The following is a 21,836-nucleotide window of genomic DNA, read 5'->3' on the forward strand; positions in this document are numbered from 1 at the left end:
AAAAAAAATCTTTAAAAATAAATTTTAAAACAGTAACCTAAAGCTGTACAAGCAGAAGAATTTAAAGGTTTCTCCTTATAGCAAAGCAGTAAAATCAAGATCTTATCAAGCAGCTAATGATCATTACTGAGGCTGAAATCTAGTTAGGAAAGTATCTGTACTTCTTTAGATTGTGCTCCAAGTTTTAATCATTTTTACATTTAGTAATTATCTTCATACTTACTGAAATGCTTTGCTAATAAAGATTTACATAGGAAGCATGTGCAAATGTGTTTTATTTTCACTTTGATTCTATTAATCTTGTAGAAACCGTTGTACAGGGAGGAAGTCAGGAAATTTCTGTTAGAGACTGCTAAGTCGCTTCAGTAGTGTCCGTCTCTCTGCGACCCCATAGATGGCCTCCTACCAGGCTCCTCTGTGCCTGGGATTCTCCAGGCAAGAACACTGGAGTGGGTTGCCATTTCCTTCTCCAGTGCTTGAAAGTGAAAAGTCAAAGTGAAGTCACTCAGTAGTGTCCAACTCTTAGCGACCCCATGGACTGCAGCCTACTGGGCTCCTCCGTCCATGGGATTGTCCAGGCAAGAGTACTGGAGTAGGGTGCCACTGCCTTCTCTGTTAGAGACTAGAATGTCCAAATTTAGCCTCAGGCAGCCTCAGTTTCCCAATCTAAAAAAATTCAAAGTGATCAATACCAGCCCTTCCCACATCTTGGCTTGCTGAGGTTATATTTGAAAATGTAGATTGTAAGCTGTAAATAAAACTCTATACCTCATATTGTTAATTGGCTATACCCCAATGTGGCTCAGAGGTTAAAGCGTCTGCCTGGAATGCGGGAGACCTGGGTTTGATCCCTGGGTCAGGAAGATCCCCTGGAGAAGGAAATGGCAACCCACTCCAGTACTCTTGCTTGGAGAATCCCATGGAGGGAGGAGCCTGGTAGGCTACTAGTCCATGGGGTCTCAAAGAGTCGGACACGACTGAGCGACTTCACTTTCACTAAAAAGTTAAAAAAAAAAAAAAACTTTATACAAATTTTAGTCCTGCCATCTGCTGGCAGACACCTGAATTGCAGGGAAACTAAAGTGCCTGGAACCTTCTTCCTCAGCCTCTCCCTCCTACCAAGGAAAAGAAGACAGGCCCCTTTCCCCTTCCAGTTCCTGAGCAACAGGAACCCCGTCTGCTTCCCAAGTTCCCTCCCCCATGCCCCCCCACCCCCAAAGCCACGTACATCGCACCAGGAGGTTGACAGTCTTCTTGGCAGGGTTGCCCACATTGTTGGTAGCTGTGCAGTTGTAGTAGCCAGAGTCTCGGGCCTGCACTGAAGGGATGCTGAGGGTGCCACCCTGGGCCAGGGCACCCAGGGGCAGCAGGCCTGGCCCATGGGACCACTGCAGTTGGGGGAGGGGATCACCACCGGTCAGCAGGCACTGTACCGTCACATTCTCCCCAGGGTTCACCACCAGAGTTTCGTTCACAGACAGCTTCAGGGCTGGTGGTGCTGGGAGGACAAGAGTGGGGTCTCAGGCGACTGAGGCAGAGCTAGATGTGAGGGAGCAGAGGCAAGGAGAGAAGGCCTCCGGGGGTGCGGGGGAGGAGGGAGCAGGCAGGAGGGAGGAGGGCACAGACTCGTGGTGATGTGCCTAGAGTCCTGGTTGAGGACACAGCACAGGCGGGCAAGGGGCGGGGCGGGGGGGGGTCTGTACCCGTGGTGTTGGTGAGCCGGAAGCTGACAGCCTTGTCCGGGATGCCACACACGTTGCGTACAGATACCTGGCAGCTGTAGCTGGCATAGTCCTGGGGCCGCAGGTTCTTCAGCTTCAGGACCTTGGTCTCCCCCTGGGCAGCGACCACTAGGGTGAGGGGCCTGCTTGGGTCTCGAGGGCTCTCACACATATTCACCAAGCACCAGAGGCTAAAGCAAATTCCTATTCAGGACTGAGCCTGGACTCGATGCCACATTCCCCATACCCTGAGCTTGCATGGGTCCGAGGGTGTCCTGGTACACAATGGCCAGGACCCGGCCTCAGTTTCCCCATTTGAGGAAATGGAAGGGTAAGGCAGAATCCCACTCTGTCTCACAATCCATACAAATACAGGGCTGGCCCTGCAGGCCATGGCCACGTGTGGAGTCTTGACAGCTAGGACAGCTGCCTCTGAAAGCTCTCCCCTGAAGGACGGCTTCATCACCATCTCCTGGGATGGCAGGAGACCCTTGGGGAGTGAGTCATCTTTATCCCAACCCCTCCTGTGCCTGCCATGGGTTCCCAAGGCCCTGCCAGCCAGCGACAGGTGGGGGTGACTTGTCTGCCCCCCAAGAATGCTTTCCTAATTGGCGATGTTCTTAAAGGGCTCTCCTGTCATCACTGCTCCCTGACCTTTCTGTCTTGGTTCTGTCTTCCCCAGGCTGTCTGAAGCCCAATCAGAATGCTTGCTTCTGATGTCAGAAGAAAATTGTTGGAGTCAGGGCAGTCCCTAGAGTTCCAGGTGGTGAGACCTCAGCCCCCTCTGCACCCCTCCTTTGTGGGGTCCAGAAGGAAGAGTGTGGGGTAAGCCATGAGGAGAGCAGGCCAGCTGCCGCCCATCCTGACCTGGGTGTAGAGGGGCTCGTAGATGTCAACCCCGTTGTCCTGGCTGTGAGACAGGGTGTCGGAGCCCCGCTTCCAGATGAAGCGGGCCGGCGGGTTGGAGCTGACTGTACAGCGCAGGAACACCGTCTTCTCCTGGTAGAAGTTGCCTCGGACATCGCTCACTGTCTGGTGCACCGTCAGCACGGGCTCGTCCAGGTCTGCAAGGGCACAGTCCCGGTGGAGTCAGCGCTGCGTGACCCCTAGGTTGCGGGGGGTGGGGGGTTGCCTTGAGCCCCTGGCAGCCCTCAGGGAAAGTTAAGCCACCCTCATGGGATGCTTCCAGAGAACCACATGCTCTGCCAGCCCTGCATGTTTGACCAACCCGTCAGAGATAGGGGACTGGACTTGGAGGCTTTTCAGCTATCCCTCCCCAGGGACCTGCACTGGGGGGCGGCGGGGGTGGGGGGACTGTCTGTCTTCACCCTCCTATCACGGGATGGAGGAATCAGCTGAGACTGGAAATCAGGCCATGCCTGCCAGCTCCTTCCCGCTGCAATAACTTGAGAAATGACCCTTGGCCCCAAAGCTTGGCAGACTCCTGGGTGGCTGATAGGGGATAAAAGAGAGGGCCTGGGGTTCTATTGCTCACCACTCTATCAGGTCCCATCTGGGGGGCAGGGGGTGTATTTAATAGGTAGGTTGATTGTAGGTACTAAGATGGTGGCAGATAGACCATTGGGCCTGGCCCCATAGCTTCTGGGTACCTAGTCAGCCTGAACGGGCACAGAGGTGGGTGGTAAGCAGGCAGATAGCCTCCTGGGGTCAAGGGGAAATCCATGGAGGGCAGGCAGGGATTGGAGGCTTCTCATTCAGCCAGCAGCAAGGACTGAGGGGTGCCTGGTCCTGCAAATGTTGGGGTAGGGAAGTTTTAGAGCTGCCCTGGGACAAAAGCAGAGATATGAGGTGTGGTGGGAAGGGCACTGGACCATAGTCAAGAGACCTAGGCAGTGAGCAAGTCACAAGCCTTTGGTCTCAGTTTCTTCATCTGTGGAATGGGTATAATCCAACCTCTCCTGGCCTCCCTGACCACTTTACAGGGATGGTCCAAGGTTCATATTTGATTATGATGGGAATAGGTCTGCTGCTGCTGCTGCTAAGTCACTTCAGTCGTATCTGACTCTGTGCGGCCCTATAGACGGCAGCCCACCAGGCTCCCCCATCCCTGGGATTCTCCAGGCAAGAACACTGGAGTGGGGTGCCATTTCCTTCTCCAATGCATGAAAGTGAAAAGTCAAAGTGAAGTCGCTCAGTCATGTCAGACTCTTAGTGACCCCATGGACTGCAGCCTACCAGGCTCCTCCATCCATGGGATTTTTCCAGGCAAGAGTACTGGAGTGGGGTGCCATTGCCTTCTCTGGGAATGCGTCAGGGTAGTGCAAATCGAAGGAACATCAAAGATGCCCTTCTCTAACCCGGCAGAGAGTCTCTACCATTGTTTTCCATGGAACTGCCACGTCTCCACCCTCCTCCCCACTCCTTCTTCCCAGCCTGAGCCCCCAGGAGCAGGCCCCGACCCTGGGTACTGAGAGGAGACCCGACTCACACTGCACGTCCACCCGGATGGACTTGATGGCGGGTACGCCCACGCCGTTCTCAGCCTTGCAGTAGTAGCGGCCACCCTGCGTGCGCGCAATGCGCTCGATGCGAAGCGTCTCATTGAACACCGAGGTCTCCTGGAACTTGTCCGAAGCGCTCCCAGCTGTCTTAGTCCAACGCACCTGGGCCAGCCAGGCAGGACACAATCGGACCCGGCGCCGCGCTCCCCGCCCACTCCCGTTCTTTTCTCAAGTGCACGCGGGCTATACGCAGGCCTGGGAAGCTAACGCAAACAGCCTGGAAGAAACGCACACTGGAGGTGGGACCTCTCAGTGAAGAGCCTGGGCAATCTAGGAGCGGAGGGAGGAGGTCTGTATAAAGGCAGAATGGGCAGCTGTTAAGAGAATCGATTTGTGGACAAGTTACCCAACCTCTCCTGCCTTCCTTTCTGCGTCTCTAAAATGGAAATATTACTACCTTCCTGGGCTTATTGGGAAAACTAAAGGAGTATGTAGTTAGTGCCTGGAAGAGTAAGACTTTGATTAAATTTTTGTTATCCCATTTTTTTTAGCTTAGTGGCATGGGTAGTTTACTCATCTCCCAGTTTCAGACTTCTCCTGTATGAAAGAGGTCCATGTGGTAGCCAGCCTCTACCATGGATGGCCCTCAGTGGTCTCTACCTCCCGATGGTCACACCTTTCTGTAGTTCCCTCCCACTTTGTACCAGGAATGTTCGGTGTGACCAGCAGAATTTGGCAGGAGTGATGGTGTCTCTGAGACTCTCATCTCACCACCCGCACTCTACTCTGATAGACCCAGGGGTTACAAAACTTTGGGAGGGCTACAGCAGCTTCAGGCCATTCAGGCGTTGATCAGAGGGTGTTTGGGAGAAAGAACAAGACCATGAAAAAGACTTTTTTCTTTTTGTACTTGACATTTCATGATTTACCTAGATGGGGTTTGTTTACAAACTGCTTAGGGCCTGGTTTATCCATCAAAGAATTTATAGCATTCTTGAGTTCTACAAAACTCTCAGCCTCTATCTCTTTAAAGATTGCCGCCTCTAAGTTTTCTCTAGTCCTTCTAGAATGCCTTGATTTATGTTATAGCTTCTCATTCTCCCAACTTCCTTTTCACACTTGGCATCCCTCTGTCTTCTCCAGACTGCATTGTCTGGACCTATCGTCCAATTCACCAGTTTCTTCTTTAGCTACTTCTACGGCTTTGAGGCCAAATTTTTCTAAAGACTGCATCATTTTTTACTTCTAGGATTTCTGTTTGCTTTTTTCCATATCCTTAACTGATCAGGTTTTATAATCTCCTGCCTTGTGGATTCTATTCCTTCCATTATCTCTTTAAACATTTTAAACATGTTTATTTTAAGGATTCCCTCCAGATTGCTCTATGATCTCTGTTTTCCCAGATGTGAGTTGTTCAATTATTTGGGGGTCTATGGACTGGCTCTCCCAGCACTGTGTTTTAAGATTTCACCCCCATGGGCTTGTATTCAGTAGGAATTACCTCAAAAGTCCCACTTGGGCCCTGACATGCCCGTCTGGGGTGTAACTATGTGGCTGCCTACACCCAAGATACATGGATTCACAGGTTCAAACCAGTTTTTTGTTTTGTTTTTTTTAATCAAACCAGTTTTTATATGTTTCGCAGCTTAAGGTTTCCTTACCACTTGGATAGTGCAAGACACAGAGGTTCAAACCAGTTTTTTGGTTTTTTTTTTAATCAAACCAGTTTTTATGTTTCGCAGCTTAAGGTTTCCTTACCACTTGGATAGTGCAAGACACAGACTGGATTAGGGTTATTCCCTCAAAGGGGACTCTGCTTGCACCCACACCTGAAGCAAAAGTCTGCTCCCTGCTGTGACTCTGGGCTGTGGGGCAGAGATCTGGTCCCCATTCATAGGTGGTATCACTCGTATTAAGCTTCCAGTTTTAGGTAGAGGGTCCAGCTCCAGCTCTAGTCATAGATGAGCCTGTGGCCCTCAGCTCATACCACCCACGTGTGTATTAATACTATTGTCTCTGAAGTGAGTATGTGGTTAAGTCCCTCCAAGGACCAGGTTCTTCAGCTTTTGCTCACTGTCGTTGCTGTAGAGTTCTTCTTCCTTTTGGCCATAGACATCCCCTCTCTCTTGCTGTTAGCTGGGAGTAGGGAATTCAGGCGCACTCATTCCCCGATGAGACCACAGAGCAGGTCATGAGATGGATGGTACTTGCTCCACCCCGAGAATGTGGATGCTTCATGGCGGTGGGAACTGCAGCTGTAGCCTCAGGACCCATCATAATACTTGGCACATAGCAGGTGCTCAATATTTATTGCAAGGAAATGAGCAAAAAAAGCACTGGAAGGCATTTCAGAAGAGGTAAAGAGTGGCGGCCAGGGGCTTCCCTGGTAGCCTAGTGGTTAAGACTCCATGCTTCCAGTACAGGGGCACAGGTTGGATCTCTGGTCAGGGAACTAAGATCCCATAAGCCACATGGTGTAGTCAAAAAAAGAGAGAAGATGAGCAGTGGCTACAGCAAGAGTGAACAGGGTATTTCTGGACAGGTTTACTGAAGACAGGGTGTGAGGAGGATGGCGGTGGGAGATCAGACAGGACAGGTAGGTGGGGGCTGGGCTGTGGGAGATCTTCCATTCCACCCCTAGGAGCCTGAACTGGGTCTGGTAGGTAATGGGGATCCATGTGGGCAGGGGAGTGATACGATGTAGCTAGCAGGTCTGAGGGTGATGACTCTGCGAACAGGGTGCAGGAATGGATTGGGAGAGGGGATGGGAGAATGGGAGGCCAGTCAGAGTCTACTGCCATAGGCCAAGGGACAGGACAGAAGGTCTGACCTCAATGGGTAATGAGGAATAGAAGGAGATCCATGCAAGAGACATAAAAAGATAGGCCTCAGAGCCTGGCTGCAGGTGGAGACTGATATGGGGCTGAGTCAAATATGAGCCCAAGGGATTGAACCTAGGTAGCAGGAAGAACAATGAAACTATAAACAGGAATATAACACAGGTGTATGGACACACAGTCATACCCATGAATGACTCTTACATGTGATGCACAGGGGGGACACCCACAGGTGGTCAGTGCAGCCTTAGGGAGAGTTTGCTGCTGCTGCTGCTAAGTCGCTTCAGTCGTGTCCGACTCTGTGAGACTCCACAGACAGCAGCCCACCAGGCTCCCCCGTCCCTGGGATTCTCCAGACAAGAACACTGGAGTGGGTTGCCATTTCCTTCTCCAATGCACAAAAGTGAAAAGTGAAAGGGAAGTCGCTCAGTCCTGTCCGACTCTTCGTGACCCCATGGACTGCAGCCTACCAGGCTCCTCCATCCATGGGATTTTCCAGGCAAGAGTACTGGAGTCAGGTGCCATTGCCTTCTCTCTCTTAGGGTTAGGCTTTAGAGAGGACCACCCCTAAAGTCACACCTAGACAGGAAGCATCCTGAAGACTGGCAGCATTGTTTTCACTTCCAAACAAATCCTTAAGAAGGAGCAAGCAGTGATGATTGCAGTTTCAGACTAAAACCTTTGGGCGTTTCTTGTCCATCTGCTTGTCTTAAGGTCAAACCTACTAAAGCTGTCCCTGTTTCCAATATTATCCCCCCTCCAAAAAAGAACTTTGCAATCACTGTGCTTCCTAGGAGCCAACCAAAACCTTTTCTGCTGCTTTTAAAGGTCACAGTAGCTCACCAGCAAATTCCACCCGTCCCTTCAGCCCATCCTCCTACCTCTTCCTGCCAGCTCTGTGATAACCAGCCAACACTTCCTGCCTGAAACATACAGTGGGTCTGGGACAAAATTCACACCTGGCTTTTCCAGATACCCATCTTCTGTGGGGTTTGCATACTGGAAACCTCCTGAAGTAGTGGTTATGTGTTTTTTTTTGTTTGCTTGTTGTTGTTTGTTTGCAATTGTGTTATATGTTGTTGGTAACTCCTGGGTCCCCCAACCGAAAGAGGAAGTGTGCTAAGCCATAGAGAACGCTGGTTCTGGATTCAAATTCTGCTTCTGCCCTCACAAGTGCTGGGTGACCTTGGGAGTTTACCCAACCTCTCTGATCCTCGATTTCCTCAGCTCACAATGGAGGCCCTAATGCCTTCCTCAGCCTGGCTGTGAGGCTTCAAGGAGGAAACACTGGAGAAAGCACCTAGCACAGCGCTTGGCTCATGGTCTGACTTCACAGTGGCTGAAGGTGTATCTGCAGGAGTGTTCGCTCAGCAGGCACAGGGCATGGAGTGCAATGGAGCTGACATTCAGTTGTCAGTGTTTCCAGGCGAATAAGCCCACAGTCTAGCCCTTCCCCACAGAGTCTATTTTCCAGCCATTTCCCCAGCCCCAGGCTCCTGTCTTCTGCTGGCCTGCTACCATCTGCCTCCAGTCGCAGGCCCCACTGCCTCTTCTGATCCTGGAGTGGGGCGGGGAGTGAGCAGGCGAGGGCAGGGGGACACCCACAGGCCAGGGCGGGGGCTTACCTGGGGCCGAGGGTGCCCAGTGACAAGGCACTGCAGCACGAGGGTGTCCCCCTCCCGGATGGTGTAGACGCGCTCGCTGATGTTGTCCTCCTTCACCACACACGCCTGGCCCGCGTGCACGATCTGAGCCTGGGCTGGAGCTGGCGGGAGACGGGGAGGTTGAGACAGGAGGCTCGGAGGCCAGAGGAGGTCTAAGGCTCCCTCCTGAGTGTGACACCCAGAACTCCCCAGCATATCCCTCAGAGGCCTCATCCCGTTGAGCTCCTCCTGGGGCCCCTAGGCCAGAACCAGAAGGGTCAAGGACTCAGGAAAGGGGCAACTCCTTCCCACCCCACTGCTCTTGCAAGAGATCTGTGCTCTTTGGGGCCTCCCTGGTGGTCCAGTGGCTAAGACTCCATGCTCCCAATGCAGGGGACTGGGGTTTGATCCCTCAGGCCGCAGCTAAGAGTCCACATGCTGCAACGAAGATGGAAGATCCCGTGTGCTGCACTAAGGCCCGGCACAGTCAAAAAATAAATAAAAATATTTTTTAAAAGAGAGAGAGAGAGAGGTGCTTTTCGATGAGCCAAGGATTGTGAGGAGGTTTGGTAATCTGTGCAAATTGGTTATCACTCAATGAGCATCATGTCTTAGACCCCAGTCGTGGAGGCTGCTCTCCACATCTGGCAGGTGCCTCCATTCCCAGCTTTGGTGTCAGCTGCGAGGCACGCAGAGCTCACCTGCCCCAAGGAATTGCCTTCAGACAGTGAGCACTGCCTGGACCAAACATGCCTAGGAGGTCATCCCTTGCCCATTGGTACCATCCACGCACATACACACACCAGTGACCTGATGGACACGATGCAAAGGCTCAGCCGTGTTGCCTTAAGTGAGGTGACTATGGTTCCGTTCACGCTCCAGAGCCCTTCTGCCCCCACCCCGGGAACTGGCTGAGACTAAGTCAACTAAACCACATTGTCACCCAGCTGTTTCCCTCGTCCCCTTTCAGCTTGTCCTGGGGCATTTTCTCAGCAAATCACTTGCCTGAACTCACTCCCACCAACCACTCCAGGCTCAACTTTTAGTGAACCTGACCAAGATATCCCCCAGCCCCACACACCACACATCACTCACCTCACCCAAAGGCCTGTTACCGTTCCCTCATTGCTCACGGAACCTGTGCCAGCCTCCCCTCCAAGGGACAGAAGTCTTCACCAGGGGACCTGGAAATTCTCCTAAGACTACATGCCCTCCTTGACCCTCTCACAGTGCCTGGGGGCTGGGGTCTGGCCAGGGCTGGGGGACCAAGCTCAGATATGGCTGGGGGACCAAAGGGAAAATGATGCAACCAGAGAAGTTCGCAGCCTTCCTTTGGTGTCTTAATCCCACTGTCCTGAAAGCAAACCAGCCCCCAGCCCACCAGTACTTGGGCTCTGGGAAAGAGGGCAAGACCTCAAGTTCAAACATGTCTGTTCACAGATAAGGGTGGACGAGGTGGAGGTAGGAGAGCCGATCCAGGGTACGAGGGACACAAAGGGTGAAAACTTGAGTCCTTGCCCTAAAGAGGTGCAGGGAGATAAAACCTGTTCATACAATGTGTAACGTCCTCCAGCAAGCATTCCATGATTGACTTACATCCTCCCCACTTCGGCATCCATCACTTTTCCAGCACAGCAACAAAGCATCAGTCTGTGTGACTATCAAACTCAGGATTCTCATCTTTCTGCCTACCCAACCATGAGCTTACATTGGTATCCCCAGCGTTGAATACAGCAGGTACTCAGTGAACACTGAATGAATGAATGTATAGGAATATTCCGTGGTGAAGGTGCTAAGCATTGTGAAAGAGGTAAAGAAAGCCCTAGGAGGTCAGGGGAGAGAGACATCACTGCTGGAGGAAGAATCACAGAAGACTGTGGAAGAGGAGGCTTTTGAACCAGTCCTCAAGGAATAGGGGTCTTCCTGCAGGTTGACAGGGCAGTCTAATATTCCATATTACCCAGGGTAAAACACTAGTGACCTCTGGACCTTCACTTTCTCATCTCTTAGATGAGAGAATGCTACCAACCCTGACAACTTACAAGGGTGGAAGTGATGATACGTGCATGCTAAGTCGCCTCAGTCACGTCCGACTCTTTGCGACGCTATGGACTGCAGCCAGGCTCCTCTGCCCATGGGATTCTCCAGGCAAGAATACTGGAATGGGTTGCCAAGCCCTCCTCCAGGGGATCTTCCTGACCCAGGGATCAAACCCACATCTCTTACATCTCCTGCACTGGCAGCTAGGCTCTTTACCATTAGCTTCAGCTGGGAAGCCCTCAGGAGTGATGATGACACAGGATAAATGAGAAGTGCTTAGTGGAACTCTGATGTGTTCTTACTGTTGTTACAAGTTGTACTTTAATTAACAGAGTCTCTCCAACCAACAGTGACAGGACAGTCATGAACTAATGACAGAGATAGGTCCACAGAGGCAGCCTGGCCATAGGTCAAGAAGCTAGCGGAGGGTGGGGGCGGGGGGCAGGTGCACAACCATTGGGAGTGACGTAGGTTGGGTTTAACCACAAGAGTCTCTGCAAACAGCAGCAGGTTCTGCAAACAGTGGCAGCTGCCACCAACCTAGAGTCTGAGTGTCCAGTCTGGCTGCCCTGGAGCAATGAACCTAGGCTAGTGGTCAGGAGACAAGCTGTGTGGCCTGGGGCAAGTCAGACCTCAAGGACCTCAGTTTCCCCACCTGTAGGAGGTGAGTGTGCTAGATAACTTCTGACATCTTTTTTCAACTCATACTTTCTATGAATTTTATCAATAGCATGCAGTCCCTGTGCAAGGTGCACCCTGGAATCTGGGGAACAAGTCTGAAACTGTCGCCCCCTGAAATGGAAATGCATTAGAAGAGATAGCCATCTGCGGCCAAGGTCCTCAGGCAATCTCATCAGGAAACAACCCACCAATGTATGATGCGTGTGCCAGTTGCTGGTAAGACCAGAGGCTGCCTGGATGTCTGCAAGAGGCCCGGGGTGCCTCTCAACAAGGAAGACATTGATTTAACAGGCCACAGTGGAAGATAAACTGTAATTTTGGACAGCATGGCTTGCCCATAGCCAGGCTGTGTTGTAATGACAGATGCTTTGGTGACTGATAAGGAATTCTGAAAGTGAGTTAGAGAGCTGAACTTTCTCAGGGCCTGGACAGCACAAGCTGGGAAAGATGGGGCCTGACCCGCAGACACAAGGCTTCTGACTACCTGACAGGTTCGCTTCCTCACTGGCCATGGGGCTATGAGCTGGCATCATGGATGATGACATCACTAAGATTACCCAACTTCCTTTAATGATATTAACCACTAAGACTATCCAACTCTCAAATGGTAGAACCTCTTTGGAAGAGATTTTGGCAGCCCTTGCACAGGCTAAAGACTGCTGTGGAAGCTGAAGCTCCAATACTTTGGCCACCTGATACAAAGAGCCAACTCATTGGAAAAGACCCTGATGCTGGGAAAGACTGAGGGTAAGAGGAGAAGGGGGCGAGAGAGGATGAGATGGTTGGATGGCATCACCAGCTAAGTGACATGAGTTTGAGCAAACTTTGGGAGATGGTGAAGGACAGGGAAGCCTGGCGTGCTGCCATACATGCTGTTGCAACGAGTCAGACACAACAGAGCAACGGAACAAACACAACTCAGGTTAAACAAGTATGTACCCCAGGACACAGTAATCCCATTTCTGGGTATGTACCCAGTAGAAATTCGTGCCTATGACAACCAAACAATAGGTCCAAGAATATTCACAACAGGTTTATTCATTACAACTAAAAACAAGAAACAATCCCCATGTCCATCAAGAGCAACAAGGGTAAATTAATTCTCACATATTCATACAATGGAATATTACACAGAAGTGAAAAAAAGAACTATGGATAGACACAACAATGCTGTTGAATCTCACAGCACAATTTGAGTGAAAAGAACTCAGACATAAAAGAGGAAACACTGTACGGTTTCATATATTTGAAATTCAGAACTTGAAAAAAAACCAGTCTTATAGTAACAGAGGTCTAAGCCGTGGTTGCCCTTGGGTGGAGGTGAGGGATTATTTACTAAGAAGGTACAAGAGAAGCTTTCTGGGGAGGAGATGGGATCCCATCTAATGAGATGGGAATATTCATAGTCCTAATCTGAGTGGTTGTTATAAGGGTGGATGCACATGTGAAAAGGCACCAAGGTATTTGCTTAAGATTCTACTATATCACTTTTATTAGATAAAGAAAGCATCCACCCACCTCCCTTTGATGACACTGTGCACTGAGGTTATCCAGTTTCCTCAATCACCCTCTCCCTTTATTCCAAGTCCTTCTTGACGAGCTGCTTCCCATGACCGACTTCTTCCCAGGGTAGATGTTCCTTCTGGAGCAAATGCTGGCTAGTTGCAAGGCACCCAGGGCCCTTTGGGCTTCCCTGGTGGTGCTAGTGGTAAAGAATCAAATGCCAATGCAGGAGACGTCAGAGACACGGGTTCCATCCCTGGGTGGGAAGATCTCCTGGAGGAGGAAATGACAACCCACCCCAGTATTCTTGCCTGGAGAATCCCATGGGCAGAGGAGCTTGGCGGGCTATAGTCTATGGGGTCACAAAGCACAGGACACGGCTGAAGCGACTTAGCACATGCACACGTACGTAGGCCCCCTTGGCCTAGGCATTCCAATTTGCTCATCACCCCCACTGTTTCATTAACATGAGCCAGCCTCCCCAACTCCACTTACCCACAGGATGGCTAGAACTATGTGTCTGACCCTAAACCAACAGAGACCCCACCAAGTTACAATCCCCCCAAAAGGGGTTGTGTCCCACTGAGTCTCAGCCTCTTGCTCCACACACGCCCGGGAGGCACTGCCAGCAAACAGCATCTTCTCATTCCAAAGGCAGCCAGGCCGGGGCCTGAGTCAAGAGGCACTGTGACATAATCCCCTCATTCAGTCTCTCGAACGGCAAATGCTCCCAGCCGGCCGCAGCGCTGGATACTCAAGAGACTGTCACAAAAAGCAAACGAGGACCAGCTCTGAAAGAGCACTCTTGGGGAGACGGACGGCAAAGAAGGAAACAGAAGTGAACAGGATGGTTTCAGAGTGTGGTTATTGCTAGGATGACCCTGAAGTGGGGGGCGGGGGGGCGGGGGTCGTGACCAAAGAAACTGGGCGGAGGAGGGGTCTGCTGGAGAGACATGGAAAGAGCAGACAATCTGGGGCTCATTTCTGGCTCTGCTGCCCTCTAGCTGGGTGACACCGGGCAAGTTACTTCACCTCTCTGAGCCTCAGTCTCAGGAGCAAGAGATGCAAACAATAATGCCTTCTCCCAGGGCTGGTGTGAGGCTTAAATACAATGTATGTAAAACACCTGGCCAAACAGTATGTGTTTCTCTCTCTCTTTTTTTTTTTTTTGAGTGCAACTGGTCTTAGCCGCAGCACTTGGGATCTTCGATCCTTGCTGTGGCATCCGGGATCTTTAGTTGGAGCATGTGAACTCTTGGTAGCGGCATGTGACTTCTAGTTGCCTGACCAGGGATCAAACCTGGGGCCCCTGCACTGGGAGTGCAGAGCCTTAGCCACTGGACCACCAGGGAAATCCCAAACAGTATATGTTCTGCCAAGAAGTGACAGCTCTTGAGATGATTAAACAGGACCAAGAGATGGGGATGGGAGACCAGCCTCTGTGGCCCACGTCATATCCCAGGGGTGGAGGGACTCGAAGCAGACACTAAACCGTTAGGGATATCTCACGAATTTGTTCCAAATTCATACTGAGGGCTGTGAGGGACTTTAGAGGGGTCAGAAAACCAGAGGGGCGGGATGGAGCCCTTTTATACACTCAACTTTCAGAAAGGTAAGACTTTCAGCAAGTTATCCAAGCCTTAGTTTTCTCATTTGTAAAATGGGGTTGTTGTGGGAAGGAATAAGTAAGTAAATGTAGGTGAAGTGTTTAAAACTGTTTGGTTCACAGTAAGCCCCCAAGCACGCCAGCCAGTGTTATTATTCTGTACGTGATCTGCACTCCTCTCAAAACACCATCTCCCCAGGGCCTGCAAGGGCTTTGCATGAAAGGATGCTGTCTTATCTACTGCAGATGGTGAGGCCTGATACATTCCTGGGGTCCACTGTATATTTGCAGGCTCCTGGCCTTATTTCTAAGAGCCAGAAAGGGCATTATTTCTAAAGTCCTATTTAGCCTCCTTTGGTAGCGAAAGAGACGGAGGCCTGGAGAAGGGAGCGCTCTTTCCACTCAGGGTTACAGGTACTAGCAGAGCTGGGGCTCAAACCCAGGCTTTCTGTCTGCTAGCATGGAATTCAGTTCTCTGCCCTCCATGGACTCCCTGCCCCCTCCCCTGTGTCACCCTGTAGGGGACTGGTGGCGAGCCCTTTGCAATGCAGATTCCCAGGCCCTGTGCAGAACCACCAGCCTGACTCTTCAGAGTCCATATTTGTAACAAATTCCCTGGGAATTTCAGAGGTACTGCTGGATTTGCTTCTCTCTGGTGCCACTTTGGTGGATAGAAACTAGGACAGGATTTTGGAACTATTTCCCCACTTTTGGTCCAGGAGACTTTTGCTATAATATTTCACTTTTCTAAGCTTTATCAACAAATCCCCCCAGGAAAAGAAAAAACAGTGTCTCCTAACCTGGGTGCCACACAAGGCTCACAGAGCCCATCGCCAGATAAGGATGTTGTACCTTCTCTCTCCCTCTGAGTCGCAGCACAAAAGAGCATACTCTTAAAGGCTCTGAAAAGGCCTGCAATAAACACAGTGGCTCAGTGTAAAGAACCTGCCTGCAACGCAGGAGCTGCAGGAGACACGGGTTTGATTCCTGAGTCTGGAAGATCCCCCAGAGGAGGGCGTAACAACCCACTCCAGTATTCTTGCCTGGAGAATCCCATGGACAGAGGAGGCTGGTGGGCTACAGTCCACAGGGTCGCCAAATCGGACCCAACTGAAGTGACTGAGCACGCAGGCACGCATGCAAACACATCCACATAACTTGGTTTATTCCAGTGCTTTCCATTTGACCATAAAGCCCTTTCTTCACAGAGTACAATGGCTACGGAGTCAAGGAACATTCCCCTCCCCAGGCCCTTGGCTGAGAAGAGCCAAGTAGCATGAGGGCTGTCACCGATGGGGCCACGTGCTAAGGAGGGCTGCTGAGCAGAAATGGCAAGTCCCTGGCAGGTGCTCCTAGCTCACTCCTTCCTTCCTCCAAAAGCATACACCCCGAGTCCCCGGTGCGGTAGGGACTGCCAGCACCAGGAGGCCCAGCGAGGAAGCCACCAGCTCTCAAGCACTCATTTTAAGGCAAATTCCAGCTTGCCCCCTGGGCTCCTGAAGAGAATTCTCACTGCAACCTGGAAGGGGAATTTCATCAAAGATCCCCATCCCCCATGGGAGGATTTTCTCCCTGGATGTTAGCCAAGGGGTTCGGGGGTGGGGTGGGGTGGGGTGGGGGGGTGCAAATGCTGGCCAAGTGCAGGAGGAGTCAACAGTAGGATGGGGGGCCAAACAAGGCTGACAGACAGCAGTGGAAATGAAACTCCTTGATTAAAAGCCCCATCCGTCGCTTTCCTTCAGCTTTCCTCTTCATCCTAAAGTTTATTTATTTATTCTTCAGAGAAGGCAATGGCAACCCACTCCAGTACTCTTGCCTGGAAAATCCCATGGATGGAAGAGCCTGGTAGGCTGCAGCCCATGGAGTTGCTAGGAGTCGGACACGACTGAGAGACTTCACTTTCACTTTTCACTTTCATGCACTGGAGAAGGAAATGGCAACCCACTCCAGTGTTCTTGCCTGGGGAATCCCGGGGACAGGGGAGCCTGGTGGGCTGCCATCTCTGGGGTCGCACAGAGTCGGACACGACTGAAGCGACTTAGCAGCAGCAGCAACAGCATTTTTCCCAAACTTTAAACTTTTTATTTTTGTATTGGGGTATAGCCGATTAACAGTGTTGTGTTAACAGTTTCAGGTGAATAGTGAAGGGACTCAGCCACACATATACATGTATCCATTCTCCCCCAAACCCCCCTCCCATGCAGGCTGGCACATAATGTTGAGCAGGGTTCCATGTGCTACACAATAGGTCTCTGTGTAAATAGAAAACATTTACCCATTTTAAATATAGCAGTGTGTACATGATCTTCTCAAAGTCCCTAACTATCCCTTTCCCCCCGGCAACCAGAAGTTCATTTTCTACTGAGTGGAGTAAGTCAGAGAAGGAAAAATATCATATGACATCCCTTAAATGCGGAATCTGAAAAAATATATATATATATACACAAATGAACTTGCCGATCCTAAATTTTAAAAGGTTAATCATGACCGAGTGGGAGCTGGTGTCCTGCTCCCCACTCCTGATTTTCATGGGGAGTGTGTCTGCAGGCTGAAGGAAACTTCCAAACAGAGCAGAGTGAGGGGAGGACAAGGAGAAAGGAGAGAAAAGAAGTGGGGGCCACAGACTTCCCCACCTGAAGCTGATTCCATCTGCCCCAGTTACTGGATGGCAGGCCAAGTACCAGCACCCTAACCACTTCTTAAAAGCATCACCAAGTGTTCCAGGCCAGGCAATACGGAAATAGAATCTGTGCTCTGGTCCTGCCTTCTATCAGGTCGTCACTCAACAAACCCTCATAAGTGTGAGGTGCTGAGCTGGGTGCTGGTGAGAGCTACAACACCCAGATCCTGAACTGGGGAAGTGGATAGTCAAGAAGAGCTGCGATAAAAGCCTGCTGAGAGGCCGACAGGGAGCATGGAGGGAAGGACTGCTGTGGGCTGGGGTTATGTCTCAGGTGTCCCCCCATCACCATCATATAACAATAACATCATAACATACACATAATAAGTTACTCTGGGCCAGCGCTGTACTTAGTGTTTTATATCTATTGTTTACTGCTCATAGCAAGCCTATTATTGTTCCCACTAATCAGATGAGGAAGCTGAGGCTTAGCAAGGGCAAGTAACTTGCCCAAGGGCACCCTGCTGGTTTGGAGTCCATCTGACTCTCTGACATTTGTGCTAAGCCCTCCGCATCTCCAGTTTCTAAGTGCCTGACACAGAGCTGAGGACCGAGTCTCCAGGCGTAGGACAGAGTCTCCACGTCACTGGTTGGGCTTGTCCCAGGGCGCATCCTTAGAAACTCTTCTTCCCTCATCCTCCCAGCTCCTGGTACCCACATGTTTATCGATCCCTTTTTGTACATAATGCAAATGGACACTTAATAATTTAGCAGAGTTAACAGTGCTGAAATATTAACAGGCTTTTCCCTTTTAATTAGCTGCTCAGAGAATGGCGGCCGGGGTCTGAAATGAGGCTCTCAGGGTAGGCACTTGGCTGGTGCCGCCTGGGCCTTGTGATGCTACATGATGCCACGCACCTCTCCCGTGGACCACAGGCCATCGAACAAGGACCTCTCGGGGAAATTAACCTTGTGCTCTGTGCACTCCCCAGTGAGGGTTCACCCTGCCCTCTGCACAGACCTGTATGCAGAGCTGGCCAAAGCCTGGCCTCTGGGCCACGGGCCTGGGGGCAGGCCAGCTGGTTTCTCAGGAGTGCTGGGGTCTGGGGAGGCTACAATTCCATGCTGGGAAAACCAGTTTGAAGCAGTACCATCTCCTCTGGCCTCACCTTAGTGCCTGTCATCTTGAAGGGAAGCATCATCTCCCCGACCCTATCCACTGCTGGTCACTCCCCCAGGGCATTAGACATCAGTCCAGGATGCTTTCCTCTCCATCTTCCTTCTTGCTCCCTGACCTCCCAACCCTTCAAACACACACACATCGCCGTTCATCTGCATTGATTCCTGGATCCCTTCTGTAACATTTCCTGAGCACCTATTGTCCTGCCCTCAGCTCTGGGATGCTGAACCAATCAGGCACGGTTCCCTCCCCGAAGAACCTCTGCCTTCCCCTTGCTACAGACTCTATTAAAGTCTGCTCTCAGCAACTGGGCTTTTTTGCTTATCAAAACCAAATCCACGTTCAGCTGACCTCCCCGTTGACTGCAAAAATCCCTCCCCAACCCAACTGTACATATCTCTGACCTCCGGGTCCAAGAGCACTGTCACTGAGCGTGGAAAGCAGCCACAGCTGAAAGATCAGGGCACAGGCTGCCAGCCTATCACCACGACGGAGCGTGAAGACAAGCGCTGCTCTCACAGTCAGAGGCAGGGCCTGGTATGGCTTGCAGAGTCCGCTATGATGCATAAGGCCTGGTTCTATTTTCAAGACCTGATGCTGTCTGCAGAGCTTGCTGCCTCTGGCAAAGCCTGGCACTCCTGACAACCCTCCTCTGCTGAAAGTGGTGGGCAGTCCAGCCACACCCCCATCCCTTGGAAGGTTTGGCACCACTGCACCTACATCCTGGCTTCATCAGAAGGCACACAGGTTTTGAGAGTGCCGGGCTCTGCTCAGAATCTTCACTGAGTATCAGTGGAAGTCTAGTCTGCACAAGACTAACGAACTCTGGAATGTCAGGACAGGCCACTGGGAAAGCCCTCTAAGCGAGGCTCTGAGGTCCCCTGGGGGAACTATAAAAAGACATTCTCTCTGTGGGGAGGGAGATCAATTCTCAACAACGAGGTGCCCTAGGGCAGTTCTGGGCTTCCCAGGTGGTGCTACTGGTAAAGAACCCGCCTGCCAGTGCAGGAGATGTAAGAGATGTGGGTTCACTCCCTGGCTCAGGAAGATCCCCTGGAGGAGGGCTTGGCAACATACTCCAGTATTGTTGCCTGGGAAATCCCAAGGACAGAAGAGCCTGGTGGGCTACAGTCCATGGGGTCACACAGATCTGGACACAACTGAAGAGAGTTAACAGGGCACAGCACACAGGGCAATTCTAACCAGTGTAGGCAGGACACTTGGGGAAGAGAGGGCAGAAAGGCGTCGCTACAAGTCAGGCGTTGCTACAAGTCAGGCGTTGCTTGAGCCGAGGCTGTAAATGCAAGTCTGAGGGGCTGTCCACAGACAGCCTTGGGCAAATTATTTAACTTCTCGAAGCCTCAGTCCCTTCATCTGCAAAATGGGGATAATACTATATCTCAGCTCTGGCAGAAGTAACTTCTAGGTTGGGAGGATTAAACAAGACAATGTGGACACAGAGTATAACCACTGGTATCTAGTAACTGCTCAATAAATTTCAGCTCCCTTTCCATTTGATCATAGGGCCTGGGACCCTGTTCCAAGGGCCTGCAAGAGGAAAATGTAAAACTGAATGAAAAGGCCTACTTTGGGGGGATGCCAAGAGCCATAATCCTGACAGACCAGAATATCAGTGTGGACTGAGGACTTTCCTGGTGGCACGGGGTTAAGAATCCGCCTGCCAATGCAGAGGACGTGGGTTCGATCCCTGGTCTGGGAAGGTTCTACATGCCAGAGAGAAACTAAGCCTGTATACTCATACCTCGGAGTGTGTCCAGCATCAGAAGGTCCCCCTAGTCTGAGAGCTGCAGCTTCAGTCGTGGAGCCTGACAGGCCCCTGCGGGACCCTGTTCATTGGAGCCCGAGGCTCAGTCACCAGGCCTCCAGCATTCCTATGACCAGCACTAGGGACACATCCTGGACCAGCACATCCTGGGTGGGACCAGAGACGCACTGCCAGGTCCAGGCTCCCAAACCAGAATGCAGAGCCTGGGCCACCCCTGGGTCAGGGTGTGGAGGGAGCAGCAGCTCTGCTAAAGCAAAGAACCCCCAAAGCCCCCTCTGACCCAAAAAGCCTGGCTGTGGGAGCTGAGGGAGACAAGGGGGCTTGAGGCAGTGAACGGGGGCTGAAGTTGGCATCTGAGGCCCTGGATGCTCAGAAAGGACGGGATGGTGGCGAGTGGGCATGAGTTCTTTCCAACCCAACCTGCAAGGACAGACTGAAAGCTCCACTCCAGCACTTGGCATGACTAAACCCCCCAATTCACCATATAAAACAGAAGCCAATACTATTAGACACATCGTGTCTTATTAAGTGAGACGACATACCAGCAAGTGCCATGTGAACTGTAAAGTTCTGTGCAGATCAGGTCTTATTATTATTAGGTATTGAAAAGACCCAAAGAAGCAGGCCATAATGCACCTACGACACCGGTGAAAATAAATTAAAATGATAAAATCCACTATGGCTGGCCTCTGCACAAGCCCAGCTCAAACTTTTTGTAACACAGCCTGGCAGTGCAAAAGGAGAATCATAAAACTGTTCCTATCTTATGACCTACTAGACAATCTCACTTTGGGGAATAGGCCCCAAGGAAATAATTTAAAAGGAAAAAGTAACTCACATAAGGATATTCACGGCAGAGCTCTTTAGAAGAAGAAGAAATTGGCATCCGCCCAAATGCCCAGCACTGGAGAAACAGCGACCAAACTCCAGCACATCGATGCAGGGGGTGCCCTGCGGCCATTAAGCTGACAGGCCTGAGGGCTCAGTCAATACCAGGAGACGTGTGCAGGAGATAAAGTCATCAAGAGTGCAGAGTGGACCGCTGTTTACTGCTATGTAAAAATATATTGACAGGTATGGGCAGGGAATTTAGAATGAATGGCTCATGTTTGATAGTCATTGGATTCCTTTTCTTTTCCTATGAAGTTGTTTAAGTGGATAATAATAACAGTAACAACCCTGAAAGCAAAATCAATCTTGCAGTTTGAGAGCAGGTGGGGCGTTAGACCCCAGGACAGGAGGGCAGGGGAGGGGGAGGGAAAGACAGTGTTTCTGGAGAGCTTATCACCTCCACTCTGCTGGGGCTAGCACTCTGAGCCCCCACCCCCACGCCAGGCCACTGTGGGTTCCTGGGCATCATCCTACCTGGCTTTGGAGTGAAATTACGGGTGTCACAACCTGACAGCTTGAAACCTCTTCATACAGCCCTTGCAAAGCTCCTCTGGGCTTGATCTTCACCCCAGCTCAGGAGGAGGGAGGAGGATTAGCTCTGAAGGCTTAGAAACCAAGGAGCAGAGATGTAAGGGCCTGATTAACTTTATGCCTCTCTCCACATCCAATGACATCAGGGGGACAGCACTTAGTGCCACTCAGCAACCCCAAGGCCTGGGGGCCAATTCTCACCCCCATCTTGAAAACACACCATCAACCAGAAACCTGAGACTCAGGGCTACCGTGGTGGTCCAGTGGCTAAGACTCTAAGCTCCCAATGGAGGGGGCCCCAGTTTGATTGCTGGTCAGGAGCTAGATCCCACGTG

General features: G+C 51.2%; 1 protein-coding gene across 2 annotated transcripts in view; it reads right to left on the reverse strand.

Moving 5' to 3' along the window:
• The window catches only part of MDGA1 (MAM domain containing glycosylphosphatidylinositol anchor 1), a 62,129-nt gene that overhangs the window by 19,098 nt on the left and 21,195 nt on the right, over positions 1–21,836 (reverse strand). For both annotated transcript variants that reach the window (XM_069562617.1, XM_069562616.1), the window contains exons 2-6: positions 8,646–8,785; positions 4,171–4,345; positions 2,589–2,785; positions 1,704–1,836; positions 1,229–1,498 (exon numbers count right to left, since the gene is read on the reverse strand). In XM_069562617.1, coding sequence (XP_069418718.1) covers positions 1,229–1,498; positions 1,704–1,836; positions 2,589–2,785; positions 4,171–4,345; positions 8,646–8,785 — 915 coding nt within the window. The remainder of the gene's footprint in view (positions 1–1,228; positions 1,499–1,703; positions 1,837–2,588; positions 2,786–4,170; positions 4,346–8,645; positions 8,786–21,836) is intronic.

This window comes from Ovis canadensis, chromosome 20, assembly GCF_042477335.2.
Source record: "Ovis canadensis isolate MfBH-ARS-UI-01 breed Bighorn chromosome 20, ARS-UI_OviCan_v2, whole genome shotgun sequence".
Lineage (NCBI taxonomy): Eukaryota > Metazoa > Chordata > Mammalia > Artiodactyla > Bovidae > Ovis > Ovis canadensis.